The sequence below is a fragment of the Stigmatopora nigra genome, chromosome 19 (genome assembly GCF_051989575.1).
Source record: "Stigmatopora nigra isolate UIUO_SnigA chromosome 19, RoL_Snig_1.1, whole genome shotgun sequence".
NCBI classification, from domain to species: domain Eukaryota; kingdom Metazoa; phylum Chordata; class Actinopteri; order Syngnathiformes; family Syngnathidae; genus Stigmatopora; species Stigmatopora nigra.
The window spans coordinates 9,640,042-9,656,905 of record NC_135526.1 but is presented as its reverse complement, the minus strand read 5'-3'; the positions used below and the strand labels follow the sequence as shown (position 1 = coordinate 9,656,905).

Here is a 16,864-nt window from a genome sequence, read left to right as displayed (position 1 = left end):
CATAACAATAAACATAAGATATCATATGGGAATGAATTTCACATGCCTTACATCTTTAGAATGTGTAGTCCTATTTCTGAAGACAGCGTGGCCCCAACCAATTTTGAACAGAGAATAGACTACAAATGTGCCATCATATATAGAACTAATGTAAATTGCAAAAATTAACATAATCCTAATTAATAATATTAACACCTCCAACTTGACATTGGAGTAAGGCAGTGATTCTTAACCTGGGTCCTGTCGAACCACAGGGATTCGGTGAGTCAGTCTCAGGGGTTCGATGGAGCCTCTGCCGCGGAGGTCAAGACAGATCGACACATCATGATAAAACGCCCCGCTTGACCATTACAGGCTCTAGATGATCACGTGCCATTGCTTTGCCAAACAGTGCTGCGAGGAATTTATATACAGTCATACCTCTAATTATGAATGCCTCTAGGTAAGAAATTTTCAGGTTATGACATTTTTACATACAAATGAGTGACTCGAGATATGGTAGAACAGGCTCTCGCCGCCATCTGGTGGACTAAATTTAATTTCTCATTGTTACGTCCACGGGAGACGTTGAGACGAGGTAGGAGGGATTAGGTCGCAGGGAAGCAGGTGAGGACGAGGACAATTGTGCCCATAACCAAAACTTTAGGAAAAACTTAGGAGGGACCTTATAAAATAACAAAGACTTGTGAAACAAAACATGAAACCAAACCGGACTCGAGAAAATACGTGGATTAGAAAAAACAAGATAACGTGGATGCATGGTAAGGGAATTTAGGCAGACGATCCGACAATGATATTAAACTCAGTGGGGTTTAAATAGACAAAACAGGGACTAATTTCGAATCACGCATTTAGTGTTAAGACCTACCGTATGTGTGCATGTACATCTAAGTGTATGTATGTATATATGTGCTTATATATATTTATGTATGTATATATATGTTCTTACATATGTGTATATATGTATGTATGTGCTAATATATGTGAATGTATGTATATATGTGCTTATATATGTTTATGTGTGTATATATGTACTTACATATGTGTATTGGATTGGATAACATTATTCATTGTGGCAGTAGCAAGAGGGTGATTAGACAGAACAGCAAATGTATGTATATATGTGCCTATATATATATATATATATATATATATATATATATATATATATATATATATATATATATATATATATATATATATATATATATATATAATATATATATATATATATATATATATATATATATATATATATATATATATATATATATATATATATATATATATATATATATATATATATATATATATATATATATATATATATATATATATATATATATATATATATATACATACTTTATAATACCATAGTTTTGAACCACAGGAGTTCAGTTGAATCTTTGTGAAGAAAATCAACAAAAACATAACACATTTCAGCAATGCGCTCATTTATTTATATATTTATTCATGTATTTATTTATTACCTTATTACCTATCTATTAATGTCTAAAATGCCTTTCCCATTTGATGAATAAAGTTATCCAATCCAATATAAAGTACACTTACCAAATTTTCCAGTCATGAAAAAAGTTCTGTTCTGGTATGGTTCTGTAGAGGTTCAACTGTATCTTAAATTTGAACAAATTCATATTTTATTTTACACTAAAGTAAAGTTCGGTAAAAGTGGTGACTTTGGGCCAGAGGCGGGGGACAACACCCTGTATCGGTGGCCAGTCGATCGCAGGCCACAAGCAAACAGACAACCATTCATACAGACAGGGCAATTTAGTGTCCAATCAGAATGTGGGAGGAAAACTGGAGTACTCAAAGAAAACCCACACAGGACCTCGGAGCTATGAGGCCAACATGCTAACCACTCAATCCGCCGGGCCGCCCATTCTACGAAATATATTTATCTATTCAGTTTCTGTTCTAGAAATTCTGACAAGTGGCGCAAGGGTGCTGAAGCTTTTCTCAGCCAACTATGAGCAGTAAATGGAAAATGGCTTTTGTACACCCCCAAAAAGTTCTTTACAAAAACTGGCCATGGTTCATTGCATTAGGTAGCAAGAGTATTTAATCATGTTTTAAATTGTACCACTGTTCTCCTACCCAAAACTTCTTTATTGTCCGGTTACATTGTTCAACTAAATAAATAAAGCCAGTTCTTAAAAGCAGCACAACCCCAGTGAGGATAGAGCAGTTCAGAAAATGAGATGAGAAAGTATACTAATTTAATCAGTCTGGCATTGAAGTGGATAATAAACATATCAAAAAACATTTTCTATTCTTGGTGAAGGGCAAGTGCATAGCTGACAGAGGGGGTGAATGTTTGGCAACTGACAAAACATACGAACGCACACGCACTAGCACGATTTAAAATTATGAGATTGAAATGTCTTTTTAAGTTTCTTTATATATAACTACTGGAATTTCAAACACTGATTTGAACATCTTGTCGCGTTTTGACCTTGAGTTAATGGAAATGCACTTTAATTAGCGCCGTCTTGTGTTCAGACTGAGAAGTGCAATTTAATGTAAGCAGAACAAAAGCTTCTTCTCAACAATATTTTCCAAATTTGCTGCAGGTACAAATGTCGTAGTTTGTACAGCCCTTCTCTAATCTCTAGCGTTAACGCAAACATAAAATTCCATATTTGTCCTTTGTTGTGTTACATCTCAGCAATGGGAGCCAGTTTGGGTGTCTTTCCAGTTCTGGAGTGTTTGCGTGCCAACCTCAACAGCACACCGGCTCCTCTGCAGAAATGTTTGTCTTCGTGGACCTTCCCATCTCGCACGCGTGGCTCCACGTGGTACGTCCCACGGAGAAGACGGGCCGCCACGAGGAAAGGATCAGCCTCCCCCCTCAGTTCCTCTGGAGATCCGTGATAGCCCCTGGTGGTGGTCCGGAAGGTTTCTGTATCAGCTTTGTCCATTTTGTGTGTTTTCACCTGCTTACAAAAGTTAAATGCATAAACAACAACATTCTAAAACTATTAGTTAACTCCATTTCTTACCTTCGGGTCAGTGAGAGATGCAATTCTCTTTTTCTTGCATTGGAAAAGGTTAATATTTCACTTGTTTTTTTTACTCCTCCCTCTCCCTCTTTCGCACGCCCTTCCTCTCTCCCTCTCTCTCTCCCTCTCTCTCTCTCTCTCTCTCTCTCTCTCTCTCTCTCTCTCTCTCTCTCTCTCTCTCTCTCTCTCTCTCTCTCTCTCTCTCTCTCTCTCTCTCTCTCTCGCTCTCTTTCTCTCTCTCTCTCTCTCTCTCTCTCTCTCTCTCTCTCTCTTTTCACTTACTCTCTCTTTCTCTATCTATCTCTCGACCCCCCCTCCAATGCACAAATATGCATTTATAGGTAGACAATTTCAGGGAAGTTTTATAATAGTGCTGTTGTTTTTCCATTTTATAAATAGCCATGTCCAATAAAAATGCTTTGGCACTTTCACATCTTTTGACATCTGATGTCTAGGGATTTATAGGATTGCTGTTTTTTGATGAATGTGTTTTTTCACTATCTTGTGGCAGATACAGACAAACCAGTTAATTACTTGTGGATTTTTACATTTTGCGCAAGCCAGTCCGACTGTTAAAATGATTACATTTTAATTTGATACTTAACATAGAATGCAAAAAATACAACGTAACCTAAAATCTACGTTTTAATTTAAATTACTTTCAAACCAACATAAAACTATTACTTTGAAAGGTGAAATTTGTCATTAGGAAGGTGATCCATGCTGACTCATGCTGCTGCCAACTATCCAATATTCATTCATGAGGGGGTTGCTGGAGTCAAATCCAGCTGACTTTGGGCAAAAGGCAGACTACACCCTAGACTGGCCGTCAGTCTGGCTATACGAATCAAATTTCAATTGAATGCCTTCCCGGCTCAATAAAAGACAGGGTTAGGGCTCAATTCATCATTTTGCTGTCATCTTCTAGAAATCCTTTTCTTTCCAGAAAAGAAATATATCATAAAATGTATGCTATATTACATAACATTTGTTACCTAGGTCTAGATTCTACAATGTCTTGTCTGTCTTGTATCTGTCTTTCTATTGCAACCAAGAAATTTCCAGAATACGGGATGAAATTAAATTCTAACCTAACATAAAGGTAACATATTTGCTAGTGTTTCAGATCGAACACTCCAGTTCCCGTCACCTTCGACCTACTTGTGGATCCACAGGGTCAGGTGAGGACAAGCTGAGACTGCCTCATGGACAAACCCAATGACCCTCATTGACATTTAAGCAAACAGAGGAGTAAGTTTGGAGTCCAAGAGGGAATGGGGTCAATTGAAATCTCAGTGGGAAGTTGGAGAAAATGTTCCAGGGCAGTTAAGATTCCAATCAGCAAATAAGAGCTGACTGGAGCTAAATGCGTTTCCCAAAGTCTACAAACTCTTTTGTCGTGAACAACGCAAAAACTACAAAAACTATGTCTCTTTGTCAGTGTACTCGTTAGTATAGTGCACTGTATTACAGCCAATCCCGGTTGAGACCGAGGTTTGATACTTCGATTAGAAGTTTTCTTTTGATTACAGGATACCACTTCTTTACTTTATACTTCCCAATTGTACACTACACATAAATATATCGAAGAAATTAGAGATAAGTGAACCCACATAACTTCATGCTAAAAGTTCCACAGAACAGTATGTTTTATTTCTTTCAGAGTATCCTCATGCAGTGGCTGCGTTATGAAGTTCTGTCATTACATAATGTATGAACCACGCCACTGACATAAAATGTACCATACTTCTAAGGGTTAACACTAAATACTCTCATTGAAATACTCTACTTTGACAACGGAAAGTCACCTTCCTCGTTAGTATAGTGGACAGTATCTCCGCCTGTCACGCGGAAGACCGGGGTTCGATTCCCCGACGGGGAGTAACTTTTCCGCTCCGTTTATATTTTAATTTTTTTTTCGTATAGTGATATAGCTGCCTACAATGCATTCGATCGTTGAAATTTATGTGTCCACCATTATATTATTTTTATATAATAGCCGCAAGTAAATGATTCTAAAAAAAATCGAATAATATCTTCCATTCCGCCCATCCTCGAGAGGGTTGCCGGAGCTTGACCCAGCAGTCTTCGAGCGAAAAGAATACACCCTTGATTAGATTGGTGACTAGTCATTCGTAGGGCACCCCGAGACAAATGACCATAAGGCGTCAGGCGAGTGAGCCTCTACACCACGAGGCATCTTATCAAACAAACAAAACAATTCCTATCTGGGGCGGCCCAGCGGCATCACATTGGGGGACCTGGTTTCAAATTTAGGTCAGTCCACCTGTGTGGAGTTTACATATTCTTCAGGGTTTTTTTCGGTACTCATTGTCCCCTTGGTATGAGTGTGATTGGTCGTTGTCTCCTGTGCCCTGCAATTGGCTGGGCACATATTCAGGCTATCCCCGTTTCAGGCCCGAAGTCAGTTGGGATAGGCTCAAGCATCCCCACGACCATAGTGAGGACAAAGCGGTTCAGAAGGTGAGATGAGAATTCATGTTTCAATCGATACAAATATAGGTGTATATATAAAAAACACAATTTTGTGATGTATATATATACTCGTGAAAACTATTGTTAATCAGCCAGTTTCCGTAGTGTAGTGGTTATCACGTTCGCCTAACACGCGAAAGGTCCCCGGTTCGAGACCGGGCGGAAACATGTTTTTTTTTTGTATTATTGCTAGTCATTCAAATAACCAAACACCAAAAATAATCAGTTCTTTCCCAGCGTATAACGGCTATTACTATGCAAATATGGAAGGAAATAAGGGGTATTACTGTAGGACGCCTTAGTGTTTGATAACAGCGCATATTTCAAACTCCCCTCCTGCCTTTAGATGGCAGTAGTGGCCGGGCCACACAGACGCGCACGGCGAACTGCTTTGTTGTGCACGCGGCTGGCCTGCATCGCTTAAACGCGTCCACGCAAGTGACGACGACGTTTATAGTATTTTTTTCTCCACTTCCTCCGACAAGTGCTCGTGCACGGCTATTGGAGTGCGTACACGCAGCAGCATCTTTTGTCTGGCCGCTGAGGAGCAGCTGAACATCACACGGTAGGCCAGCACGCACGCGCTGCCGCAGTTTATCATCGTGCATGTGACCTCAGGTTATTCCTATCTGCTTACTTTGCAGACGCGCGTGCACGTGCCTTATTGTTTTCCTCCATGGACGCCAGTAGACTGGAGCGTCATGTGGCCAGCGTGCAAAGAGGAATTGTCTTTCTCGAGCACGAGCATTTCACATTGCTGGCGGGTCTGCACGTGGAGATCAGCAACCTCAAAAGAAGATGCCATGGTATGCCTTATCTCAGTGGTCAAGGCCAGCAAGGCCTTCTCTTTTGGCCTTGATTTATAAGGTGCCATTGATGGTGATAAACATGGTCATGTTTGAACAATAGTTCTGACTCTATCGCTGTCAATGGTATTCAAATGAAAGCAACTGCATCCAATTTCACCTTGATGACTTTGTGTGTGCGCATGCAGAGCTGAGCTGTGAATTAGACTCCAAGTTCCCACACAAGACATCGGCAGGTGAGATGGAATTAATGACATTCACCCCCCCCCCCCCCCATTTTGTTCACCTTATTTTCTCGCATATAAGCTGCACCCTTAATATCGTTGAATTTTACAATTTCCCGCGTATAAGCCTTCCCTGATTCTCACCTCCATATTCATGGTTTTAATAGGGTGTACAAATGTGTTACTTTGAAGGGAAAATCTTAAGAAAAATCATTGCATGTGGTATTTCTGAGATACTGCATGAATCTAAAGCACATTTTTTGGTCAATATCATAAGGAAGTTAATATTTCATCCAGTAATGGTTGTTTTCTTACTGCAAAACAGAAAATAACCAACAAATATTAAATATTAATGTGTCGACATCTACTGGTGAAAGAGTATAGCAATGCTGTAAGTTTTGTGCGCATATAAGCCATATCCTTGATTCAGTCATCATTTTTTTGTTACAAATATTGGCTTATCTGTAAGAAAATACGATAAGAAGCCAAGTGTGCTTGTTTCGTGGGAATTTGTTTATTCGCAATGGAGTTTAAAGAAAAGAAAAATGGACACGCAAGGAAATGTTGAACTAGTTATCTGCCATGGGCAGTTTGTTTAAACGAGGAGAAGTAGCAGATATGAAAGCTCATCTTTCATTGCCACTGAGAATGGAAAACAATGAGTTAGCCACCCAGTAGTTTTTCCAAACCAAGGCTTAGGCAGAAGTGTAATTCCACAGCAATACAGTAGATTTGATTTCAATGTATTTGTAAAATTGGGCAGTATAAGTAATTCTGTGGACAAAACACACACTTGGGAAATATTTGATCTTATGAAAGTCTATTAGCATACTGCCAAAGTATAATGCAAAGCATCATAGCAAAATTAACCAAAATCAGCATTATTTAGTGAGAATTGTTAAAAAAAACACAAAAAAAGATGTGAAACATAAAACACATAAAAGCAGAAGCACCTCCTCACAAAAGGGGACTATTTAATGTTCATAGCACATGCTAAAAATGTATTAGTATAAAGTATAATCCACTTTTTGTATTAGAAGCTGAACGTAGAACTGCAATATGGTCATAGTCACTTCATATCACAATTAGAGGTAAGATCTGGCCAAACAATTCTGACTCGACCCAGCTCTCGGATCAAAAAACCCGACCTGGACCCGAGGAATTAACTAGATTTGCAGGCCCGAGCCCAAAGTAAACCCAAAATTTCATTATTATTTTTTTAAGGACTCAGGACTCCCGACTCGAGTCGGGTGGAGGGGAGGTGATTTATGATAACAGATTAGAGCCTGTATTTTCAAACAAAATCTAAGTTAAACAAGACTGTATAAACATTGACAGCTTTTATATGATAATATAGATGTTGGAGGATTTCCACTGTTTAAATTAAATTAGCATTCCCTGTCGGCAGCTTCACCTCTGATTGCAAAAAGATTACATCGCCTTCTGTTTCATCTAAAATTCTAAATGTATTTTATAACAAGTATTCCTTAGTTTTAGTATCTACACATCATTTTAGTATAGATTTTTAAAAACATCTATTTTTTGTTTTATTTTTTAAAGTCAGCGAGAGAATTTTGGGTCGGGCCGAATTTGACCTCAAGATCTTACCTCTAATCACAATCCGTTAATGTGAGGGTAATATTGCTCAGCCTTAGTTGGGATGTCATTTAGCTGAGCTGCGGTGGTTTGCGTTTGCAGAACACTAAAGGATTTTGTTTGTATCAGAATATGAAGCAGAGCTTGCGTCACGCTGTGAGGCCGCTCGGCGCCTCCTCGAAGAGCAGCATGGTACAACGATAGCTGCCCGTGGAAAGCTGTGCCTGGATGGGGCACGTGCATCGGAGTTAGGTCGTAATCTACGCCAGGACGAGCGCCACTTCCTGGAAGAGCTCAAGCGTCGCAGCCACAAAATTACAATGCTCAATCGTGAGCTTCAGCGACAGAAGGGCGCCAAGGCTGCCCTGTGCCACCAGCTCAACGCCGCCCGTGCGGAACTGCACCAGCGACGCTGCACGGGTGCCGCCACCCGGGTATACGTGGACCCGCTCCCCCTACCCCTAGAGACGGAAACGGTTGAAACAGATGAGGACGATGAGGAGGAGGTAGATCCCGAGCGGTCGCCGGCATCCATCTCCCCTTCGGTCGGACAGCACCTGGTGAGGTACAGCGTGAGGACGGCGCGGGTGCGAGCGTGCGTCCCTCGGGAAAGAGTGACGTCACCACAGAGGCCGCGGCCTATGCCAGACCCTGCCCTATTCCTGGCACCCTTCAGATACCGCCTCCTACGCTGGGGCCGACCAATGAGAGTGCAGGATGGTGAGGCGGACGATTGGGAGGATGTGGACGAGGGTGGCGGCCTGCAGGGGCGGGTGGACATGGGCGCTGCTGAGGGGGAGACGGCCTTGTAACGGCCTTCGCAGAGGCCAAATTTCAGCCAATTGGTAGATGACATGGAAAATAGATTGGCTGAGGTTCGCTCTGCCCTCAAATAGTGAGTTTATGATTATTTTTCACTGGTTTTCATTTGAGGGATGCACTTGACTTGATACTGACTTCCTGTATGTTGACTTTCAAATGAAATAAGTACTTTCTTAATGTGTCAGTTTCATTTTTGAGATACTAGGTTTGGTGAAAGCGATGACATATCCCTACGCCTGCGAGAAGGCAATAACGTATCCCTACGCTAAGGCATTGTGGTGTTGCCAACTTGAAATCTGATTGATTAACGCAACAGTCTTATCGACGCTTGTTTAATGCAGCATAGCCTGCAGAACTGATTGTGAAGGCCTTGAGGCAGATTTCTGACCCTGGCAACAAATAATGGCTGAAATGTGATTGGTCAAATGCTTCATTATGAAAACACATCTGGAAGTTGTGCAACCAAAGGGAGAAGCAATGAAAGGAAGCTAGCAGACTATTTGGAATTATTTAATAAGTAGTGAAGAATATGACATTCATATTCTTCAATAGCGATGGACAAAATATAATATATGATTCAAATTTTTTATTAGGCCAACAGAAAAGACCTTGATGGTCGTGACTGTCCGCCACTGCTAGTATATAGTTGTATATATGGCATACGCACTTACCACTATTTTGAAAATCTGAGAGAGGAAGTGATGAGTCATGATGGCGTTGTGATCAGGCACTTTCCGCATCCTGACGGCTTTCCGTACAGTGAAGCGGATGTTGCGTTCGGCCAGGAATGTTGAGCATCAACCGGCCGGCAAAGAAATTAAGATCTTGCATTGGGCATGAAACTGGAACAGAAATTAAACACCTGGAGCAGGAAGTGGCATCATGCTTCGCACAGCAATACTCTGCATGCATGAAACTATAGATATCGGCATATAAAGATGCGAAATGTAGGGCCAATTGGGGGAAACGTTATCTCTTGATAGGCATTTTGTGTCATAGCCATTCCATATAAATATAACTATAATGAAGCAAGTACTTTGAAATTGCTAGATATTGCTAAATTTTCATGCAACTTTCGAATGGGGTGTTTTTTCACAGATGCGGTATCATAACTAATATATATATTCTTGGTAATTATTTTCTTTGCACTTTAAGTGTTATTTTTCGTGATGTATGCACTGAACAGGCGAACGCTCGTTTCTACTGCTTTAAGATGGCCGCCAGTTTTTAACGCCGCCGACACTGACTTGTCGCCATCTAGTCGTGATCGCTATGGCAATCGTGTATGAACACATACAGCCGTGCGTCTATACAAAGGAAACTAGTATTTGGTGGCAAAGTAAGGAATGATGCTGTTCTCTAGTGGTTGGCGTGTGAAATGCAACATATTTAAATTTCACTCGTGTCTAAGGACAAAAACGAGCCATTTTTTTCTAAAAAATCGCAAGTCAAAGCATTAATAAAACACACTACAGCACCAACAAATAAACATGAAATCTATTTTCCAAACTGATTCATGAATAAGATTTTTACAAAGCAGCTCATATTAAAACTTTTCTTATTTACAGCGAAATAAGCAATACGGTGATGAGCATTGGTGTTACGGTTTTCTTTCACGCCCAAGTCTAATTCTCACCTTGGCGTGCGCGCCGCCGTATCAGCGTGCACGTGCAGGAAAACAATGCTCGCTCCCGTTTAGCGTGCACGTCGTCTTTTCATTGGCGAGATTTTTAAGAGGACATGAGCGTCCACATTTGGGACCTGGTGAGGCTACTACCCGCCCGGTTGTGTTTTGCACGACGGGGTCTGGATGAGAGCGTTTTCGAGGTGGGGACAAGGGGAGCGACTATTTTGCCTGCCTGCAGTGCGCGCGCTCGCTTATTCACATCTGTCTCAAAATGGCGGAAAGGCCGCAAGCTAAACTATGCTCCTTGCTTACGAAAGCTTTTCCCAACATATTCACAAGAGAAAACGTTGTGGTAGCAAAGTGATTCATTTATAGCAAAGCGGAGCGCCTGATAGTTGGGAAACTGGTGCTTTTGTGTTTTCGGTTGTCGGCCGTCAGGGACCGGGACACGCCTAGCTTTCGGCTAACGTTAGCTTGGATTCCTGCGTCGGCGGCAAGCCAGTTTGTAGGTTTTCCCGTTCTGATCTTGTTGACGTCGATCCCGTCGTCGTGTTGATATTTTGACGTCAACCGCGGCGCTGGAAAGGTGACGTCACGCGTGTGGTTAAGAGCCGGCGGCGAACGAGCAAGTGAGTGACGCCCTGTTTGCTGCGACGCGCCTGTCAAGCTCCCGAGTTGACATTTGGCCTTCTAACAAGCTCACGGTTTACAATTTCGGGCTATTTTGCGAGCTCCAAGTTGACAAAAGCGGGGCGTTCGCAATTGTAGCAGCCATCGCGAATTTGGCAGGTAGGCGAACGTTCTGGAAGGTTTACAATTGGAGGAAGCTAAGTGGCTAGGATAACGTCATACGAAAAGGGCGTAGCTGCTGTAGGTGGTCGTAGATTGAGGGTTATGTAGGGCTCCAATATCACGATTTACCGCGATCCCTAACATCTAAATTACTGTAGTGGCAATTAGAAAGTGTATGTTTGCAAAATAGTTGTTGTCTTGGAAGAATTTCCACAGTACGGGATGAATAAAATGTAATCTAATTTAATCTGAATTTTACATCCCCATATATCTTTCGTGCATCACGACACCAACAACTGGACTCGTTTTAGTAACTGAATAATCTATATCTCATTGAACTTATTAGCGATAAATGATAATTTATCAATCAATTATAACTTCCATTTGAAATGAATTGGACATCAATACATACGAATGGCACTGAAATAGTGGGTCACACTGCTTTTTGATGTTTGGCTTTAGAAAGCTCCTACTCTTACTATCCTGCTTGTAATATCATGTGACGTGTGTGACATCGCTGGCAATAAAGTAAATTCATTGTCTGCTAAGCTGAGAAATTCTTACTCTAGCATCACATTGAAAAAAATCATGTCCCAGTCATTAGACAACCATGTGATTGATTATTCCGACAAGGGTTGAAGTCGTTGTTTACAACTGCAATTGGTGTTCAAAAAAATGTGTGAAAGGATTGGATGGCCAGCATACCCCATGTTTATTAATGAGAAATCTTGTTTGCTTTTTATGTTAAGATTGATTGCGCTGATCATCTTATTTCTCTGGATGTGAAATCATAGTATGTAGTTTTAGTAAAAGTAATACCCAGATGTTTTTTTTATTTATTTTTATAATTTATGAGGGCATGGGTTACACATTGAACTATCTCAAAATGAATTTGTCACTAATTGTCATGTACTTTTTGTTCAGGTGATGGCTGCTGCCAGCATCCACTGGTGATAAAACATTTCATCTCCGTTTCCTGTGTTCTTGACGTTGCCTGTTCTACCCTTCCTTTTTCTGGAGTGCCAATTCCCTTGATATCTGCCTGCTTGATCACACTCAACCCACCTGAGCTCCCTGACTGGGAGAGACCCGCCAACATGGTGCTGTCCCAGAGACAACGAGAAGAATTGTAAGTGTCTGTTGTGTACTTCACAGAGAATTGTGGCATAGTCCTTTTTGCCATGTGTATGTAATGTCTTTTTTCCATGGCAACTTCAAACCATTGCATTACAGAAACCGCGCCATCGCCGACTATCTTCGCTCCAACGGGTATGACGGCGCTTACTCCACTTTCAAAAAGGAGGCAGACTTCAACTTGGTTAGTAAAACTCTTCCTCTAATTCGCTCTAATATTCACTCCTGCGCCCTCACTCGCGAGTTGAATTTGTTCCATGAGCAAACAAAAATTGATGAAAATAAACTGATGAGATAAATGCGGTTCCATTGTAAACAAGTTAAAATGAAAATATTGTTTAAAAATCTTTAAGCCTAAGGGTTAGTATTCACAGTTATAAATATTCGAAACCATGTATCTATCAGTGATCAATGAGGTTATTTTTTATGAATTAATTCTATACTATTGGACTGGTGTATTTTTGATGAGCAGAATGAAGATGTGGACAAAAAGTATGCAGGCCTCCTGGAAAAGAAATGGACATCTGTCATCAGATTACAGAAGAAGGTAAAAAAAAAAATATATATATATAACATGTATGATTTTGAACAAGCTCTGCTGTAGCTGAGTGTGAACCTTGATCATTCAGGTGATGGAGTTAGAGTCTAAACTAAATGAGGCCAAGGAAGAGATTACTCATGGGGTTCCAGTAGCCCAGAAGAGAGACCCCAAAGAGTGGATCCCTCGTCCCCCAGAGAGATACGCCCTTAGCGGGCACCGCGCCCCTGTAACCAGGATCATCTTTCATCCCGTCTTCTCCGTCATGGTCACGTCCTCCGAAGACGCCACCATCAAGGTACCTCAATTAGCTTTGAGCACGAGTCATATTTAACAGTATACATTAGTGATATCCTGATCCGATACTCAGTAATACTCGATGCCCAATACGACTACTGTATTTTCACAACTATAAAAACATGAAAGGGCGCAGTCTCAGTTGCGGGTATATTTTGTATTTAATGTTTTTATAGCACAAGGAAGTCAAAAGCCTTGCCCCCTCGCCTGGGATGTTTTAAAATTGATTTACTGTAATGCTTGTAATGCGCGGGGAGACTATTTCTAGGGTGAGCGTCCACTGGGTTGAACGCAATAAGTACATAGCATGCCAGCAGGAAATAAAACCAGTCACTGAAGTGGTCAGGTTCATACAAAAATTGAATTTAGTGCACAAACAAGGCGCACCGACTGATTGGACCTATCGACCATATTAGATCAAATGTTTGACTTTTAAATGCACCCAATATGTGTGAAAATATGGTATGTTTGGAGATTAAAAAAGATTAAAAAAAAACAACAACTAAAATACTTGTCCTGGTACTGATGGAACAGTGGTTGGATATAAAGAAACTTTTCGGTTTCTTTATATCCAACCACTAGGCAAGCATCTCCGCTGAGTGGAACATTGTGCAATACTGAGAACAAAGCATTTATTTACTTTAATAATAACAGCAATTTGTCATTCATCATTACCGGATCAATATAGCTGAAGCATATCTTTTAATAGTAGGATTGGATCGCAATTCAACAATTTATTAATGTGGGATACCCATCACACACGCATAATCCTAATTTCTTCCAAATATATCCCGTCAAAACGACATCAACATTTCTGCTGGAGTGCAAATTGTTTAGGAGCCTCGCTGCCGTCTTCTGGCGATTTTGCCACGCAACGGCATTTACTCTGCGTTTGTCAGGTGTGGGACTACGAGGCGGGCGATTTCGAACGGACCCTGAAGGGCCACACAGATTCTGTCCAGGATATCTCCTTCGACCAGTCGGGCAAGCTGCTGGCGTCGTGTTCCGCCGATATGAGCATTAAACTTTGGGACTTCCAGGCTTTCGAGTGTATCAGGACCATGCACGGTGGGCACACACATAGCATGATCATGTTTCAGTGCCAAAGATAAGTTTAATACCTTTCTGAATAACCCCATAGGCCATGACCACAATGTATCGTCGGTCGCCATAATGCCCAACGGCGATCACATCGTCTCGGCGTCCAGGGACAAGACCATCAAGATGTGGGAGGTGGCCACCGGGTACGACTATTTACATTCTTGGTTGTGGTCCGTCACGCATTTCACACCAGGTGTGTTTGCGCAGGTACTGCGTGAAAACATTCACGGGCCATCGGGAATGGGTTCGGATGGTGCGCCCCAACCAGGATGGCTCACTGATCGCCAGCTGCTCCAACGACCAGACGGTGCGCGTGTGGGCCGTGTCGTCCAAAGAATGCAAAGTGGAACTGAGAGAGCATGAACATGTAGTCGAGTGTGTGGCTTGGGCCCCCGACACTGCTCATCCCACCATTTTAGAGGCCACGGGATCAGAGGTAGCCAAATGAAAGGGTTAGAGGGGTTAGCTCCAATGTTCATCATGCCTTTTCTGATGGTAGAATAAGAGGAGTGGAAAGACAGGACCTTTCCTTCTCTCTGGTTCGAGGGACAAAACCATCAAGATGTGGGATGTCGCCATCGGGATCTGTATCATGACTTTGGTAAGTAAAATAACCAATCTCAGGAGTTAAGCCATTTGGACTCGATATTTTTTTCCCGTGTCAATCTAAATTTCTCGACCTTTTCATCTCTAAATTATATTTTTCAAAGCATGATTTTTTTTTTTTTTTAATTTATACATTTTTGCTTCTCCTTGCCTCTGCGTTTTGACATTCTGGCTGACAGTCCGTAAATGACACCCCGTCCCATATATTTCAGGGGAAACAATGTTCAAAATTCATATTGAATGTGATCTAAATGGCCACATTGAGTTAAAATGGATTTCTTGTCAACATGCACATTGCTGTTGACGGTGCAGGTGGGACACGACAACTGGGTTCGTGGTGTGCTCTTTCACCCCGGCGGTGGATTCATCCTGAGCTGCGCTGACGACAAAACGCTCCGTGTTTGGGACTACAAGAATAAACGCTGCACCAAGACGCTAAGTGCTCATGAGCACTTTGTCACCTCTCTGGGTGAGAATGCTCTCTTGAGCAATTTGGCCAAAAGTTAAACGACATTTTCTTTCATTTGTTTTATGTCAGATTTCCACAAGAGTGCCCCTTACGTGGTGACGGGGAGTGTGGACCAGACAGTCAAAGTGTGGCAGTGTCGCTGAGACCGCTCCGGACCCCTCCTCACCTCCTTCCTATAGCCCCGCTCCCTATTAACCATCCCAAGATGATTAGTGTCCTTTTCATGTAAATTATTGCATATGTCAACCTGCGTCCTCCGATGAACACACAGAAGCACAGTGGCAGCTCATGCTCGTCCTTGCATGGCCAATCACTTGCTGGCGTAGGCCATGCCCCTTTAGCGCCCATGCCACCTTCTAGTGCGATGGATGGGGGGGCAGAAAGTTACAGAGGATTGACACAGTACGTCAGGCTGTGCACCTCCATAAGCGACTGTGTTGAGCATGTGTGTTTGTGTGTCTGCTTGTAAATGAGTGTGACGTCATCTTTCCATGAATCCCACCGACCCCACCAGCACACGCGCCTCTCACCCCGGCAGAGGGAAACAACTGCACGTCCATTTGCTGCTTGTGCGCGTGTTGTCTCGTGCTCGCTTTCTGCCTTGTTAACTCTCTCGAGGGTTGCTATAATACACACATTGCATTATCACACATGTTCAGTCCTTGCCTGATGGCACACACACAGTAAACAAGAGTTGTGTATCCATCAATCTGGATGTCATGTTTGCAACACCAAATAAAAAATGTAAATAGAAATTGTGCTCATCAGTTTTTACATTTTGAGTGTGCCACATAATTGCTTTTCAAAAATTACTATGAGGCAGTGCGGTGAAGCGAGTGGTTAGCCTGTCGGCCTCACAGCTCTGGAGTCTTGGGTTCAAAGTTTCGGTTTGGGTTGGGGGCCTCGGCTGATGTTAGGGGGAGGACTGGCCGACCCTGGCAGGAGCCTGGCCATGAAGTGTCTCTCGGGCGGGCAGCAGTTGGAGGCTGAGGCGGCCCCGGTGCTGGGGAATGAACTCGGCCGGTCCCGCCAGGAGTTTGGTGTCTCTGGGTACTCCGGTTTTATCCCACATTCCAAAAACATGCATGGTAGGCTGATTGGACACTTGAATTTGCCCCTAGGTATGTGTGAGTGCACATAGTTGTCGATCTCCTTGTGCCCTCAGCTGGCCACCAATTTAGGGTCCCCCGCCTCGGACCTGCAGTCAGCTGGGAAAGGCTCCAGCACCCCCACCACCCTAATGAGGATAAAGCGGTTCAGAAAATGGGGCGGGATAAGAAATTACTATGGTGATGTTCAACCCCAAAATACAACATTTTAGCAAGTTGTTAGT

General features: G+C 42.2%; 2 protein-coding genes, 1 long non-coding RNA gene and 2 other non-coding genes across 5 annotated transcripts; 4 read left to right on the top strand and 1 right to left on the bottom strand.

Moving 5' to 3' along the window:
- Window positions 1–2,065: 2,065 nt before the first annotated feature.
- On the bottom strand, window positions 2,066–3,118 carry LOC144212718 (uncharacterized). Its single transcript, XR_013329804.1, has 2 exons — window positions 3,024–3,118; window positions 2,066–2,957 (listed from the first exon to the last, which is right to left on the bottom strand). It is a non-coding gene; the product is annotated as an uncharacterized LOC144212718 (long non-coding RNA).
- Window positions 3,119–4,833: 1,715 nt separating this feature from the next.
- On the top strand, window positions 4,834–4,905 carry trnad-guc (transfer RNA aspartic acid (anticodon GUC)). The gene has a single exon. It is a non-coding gene; the product is annotated as a tRNA-Asp (tRNA).
- Window positions 4,906–5,614: 709 nt separating this feature from the next.
- On the top strand, window positions 5,615–5,687 carry trnav-aac (transfer RNA valine (anticodon AAC)). The gene has a single exon. It is a non-coding gene; the product is annotated as a tRNA-Val (tRNA).
- Window positions 5,688–5,884: 197 nt separating this feature from the next.
- Window positions 5,885–9,009, top strand: LOC144212775 (coiled-coil domain-containing 92B-like). Its single transcript, XM_077740898.1, has 4 exons — window positions 5,885–6,084; window positions 6,164–6,325; window positions 6,514–6,561; window positions 8,275–9,009. The coding sequence occupies exons 2-4, from the start codon at window positions 6,196–6,198 to the stop codon at window positions 8,955–8,957; spliced, it is 861 nt and encodes a 286-aa protein (XP_077597024.1). The 5' UTR covers window positions 5,885–6,084; window positions 6,164–6,195; the 3' UTR covers window positions 8,958–9,009.
- Window positions 9,010–10,628: 1,619 nt separating this feature from the next.
- LOC144212857 (lissencephaly-1 homolog B-like) lies at window positions 10,629–16,286 on the top strand. Its single transcript, XM_077741027.1, has 11 exons — window positions 10,629–10,794; window positions 12,311–12,515; window positions 12,620–12,704; window positions 12,993–13,067; window positions 13,150–13,356; window positions 14,255–14,423; window positions 14,497–14,599; window positions 14,664–14,892; window positions 14,956–15,057; window positions 15,375–15,531; window positions 15,601–16,286. The coding sequence occupies exons 2-11, from the start codon at window positions 12,484–12,486 to the stop codon at window positions 15,672–15,674; spliced, it is 1,233 nt and encodes a 410-aa protein (XP_077597153.1). The 5' UTR covers window positions 10,629–10,794; window positions 12,311–12,483; the 3' UTR covers window positions 15,675–16,286.
- The last annotated feature ends 578 nt before the right edge of the window (window positions 16,287–16,864 follow it).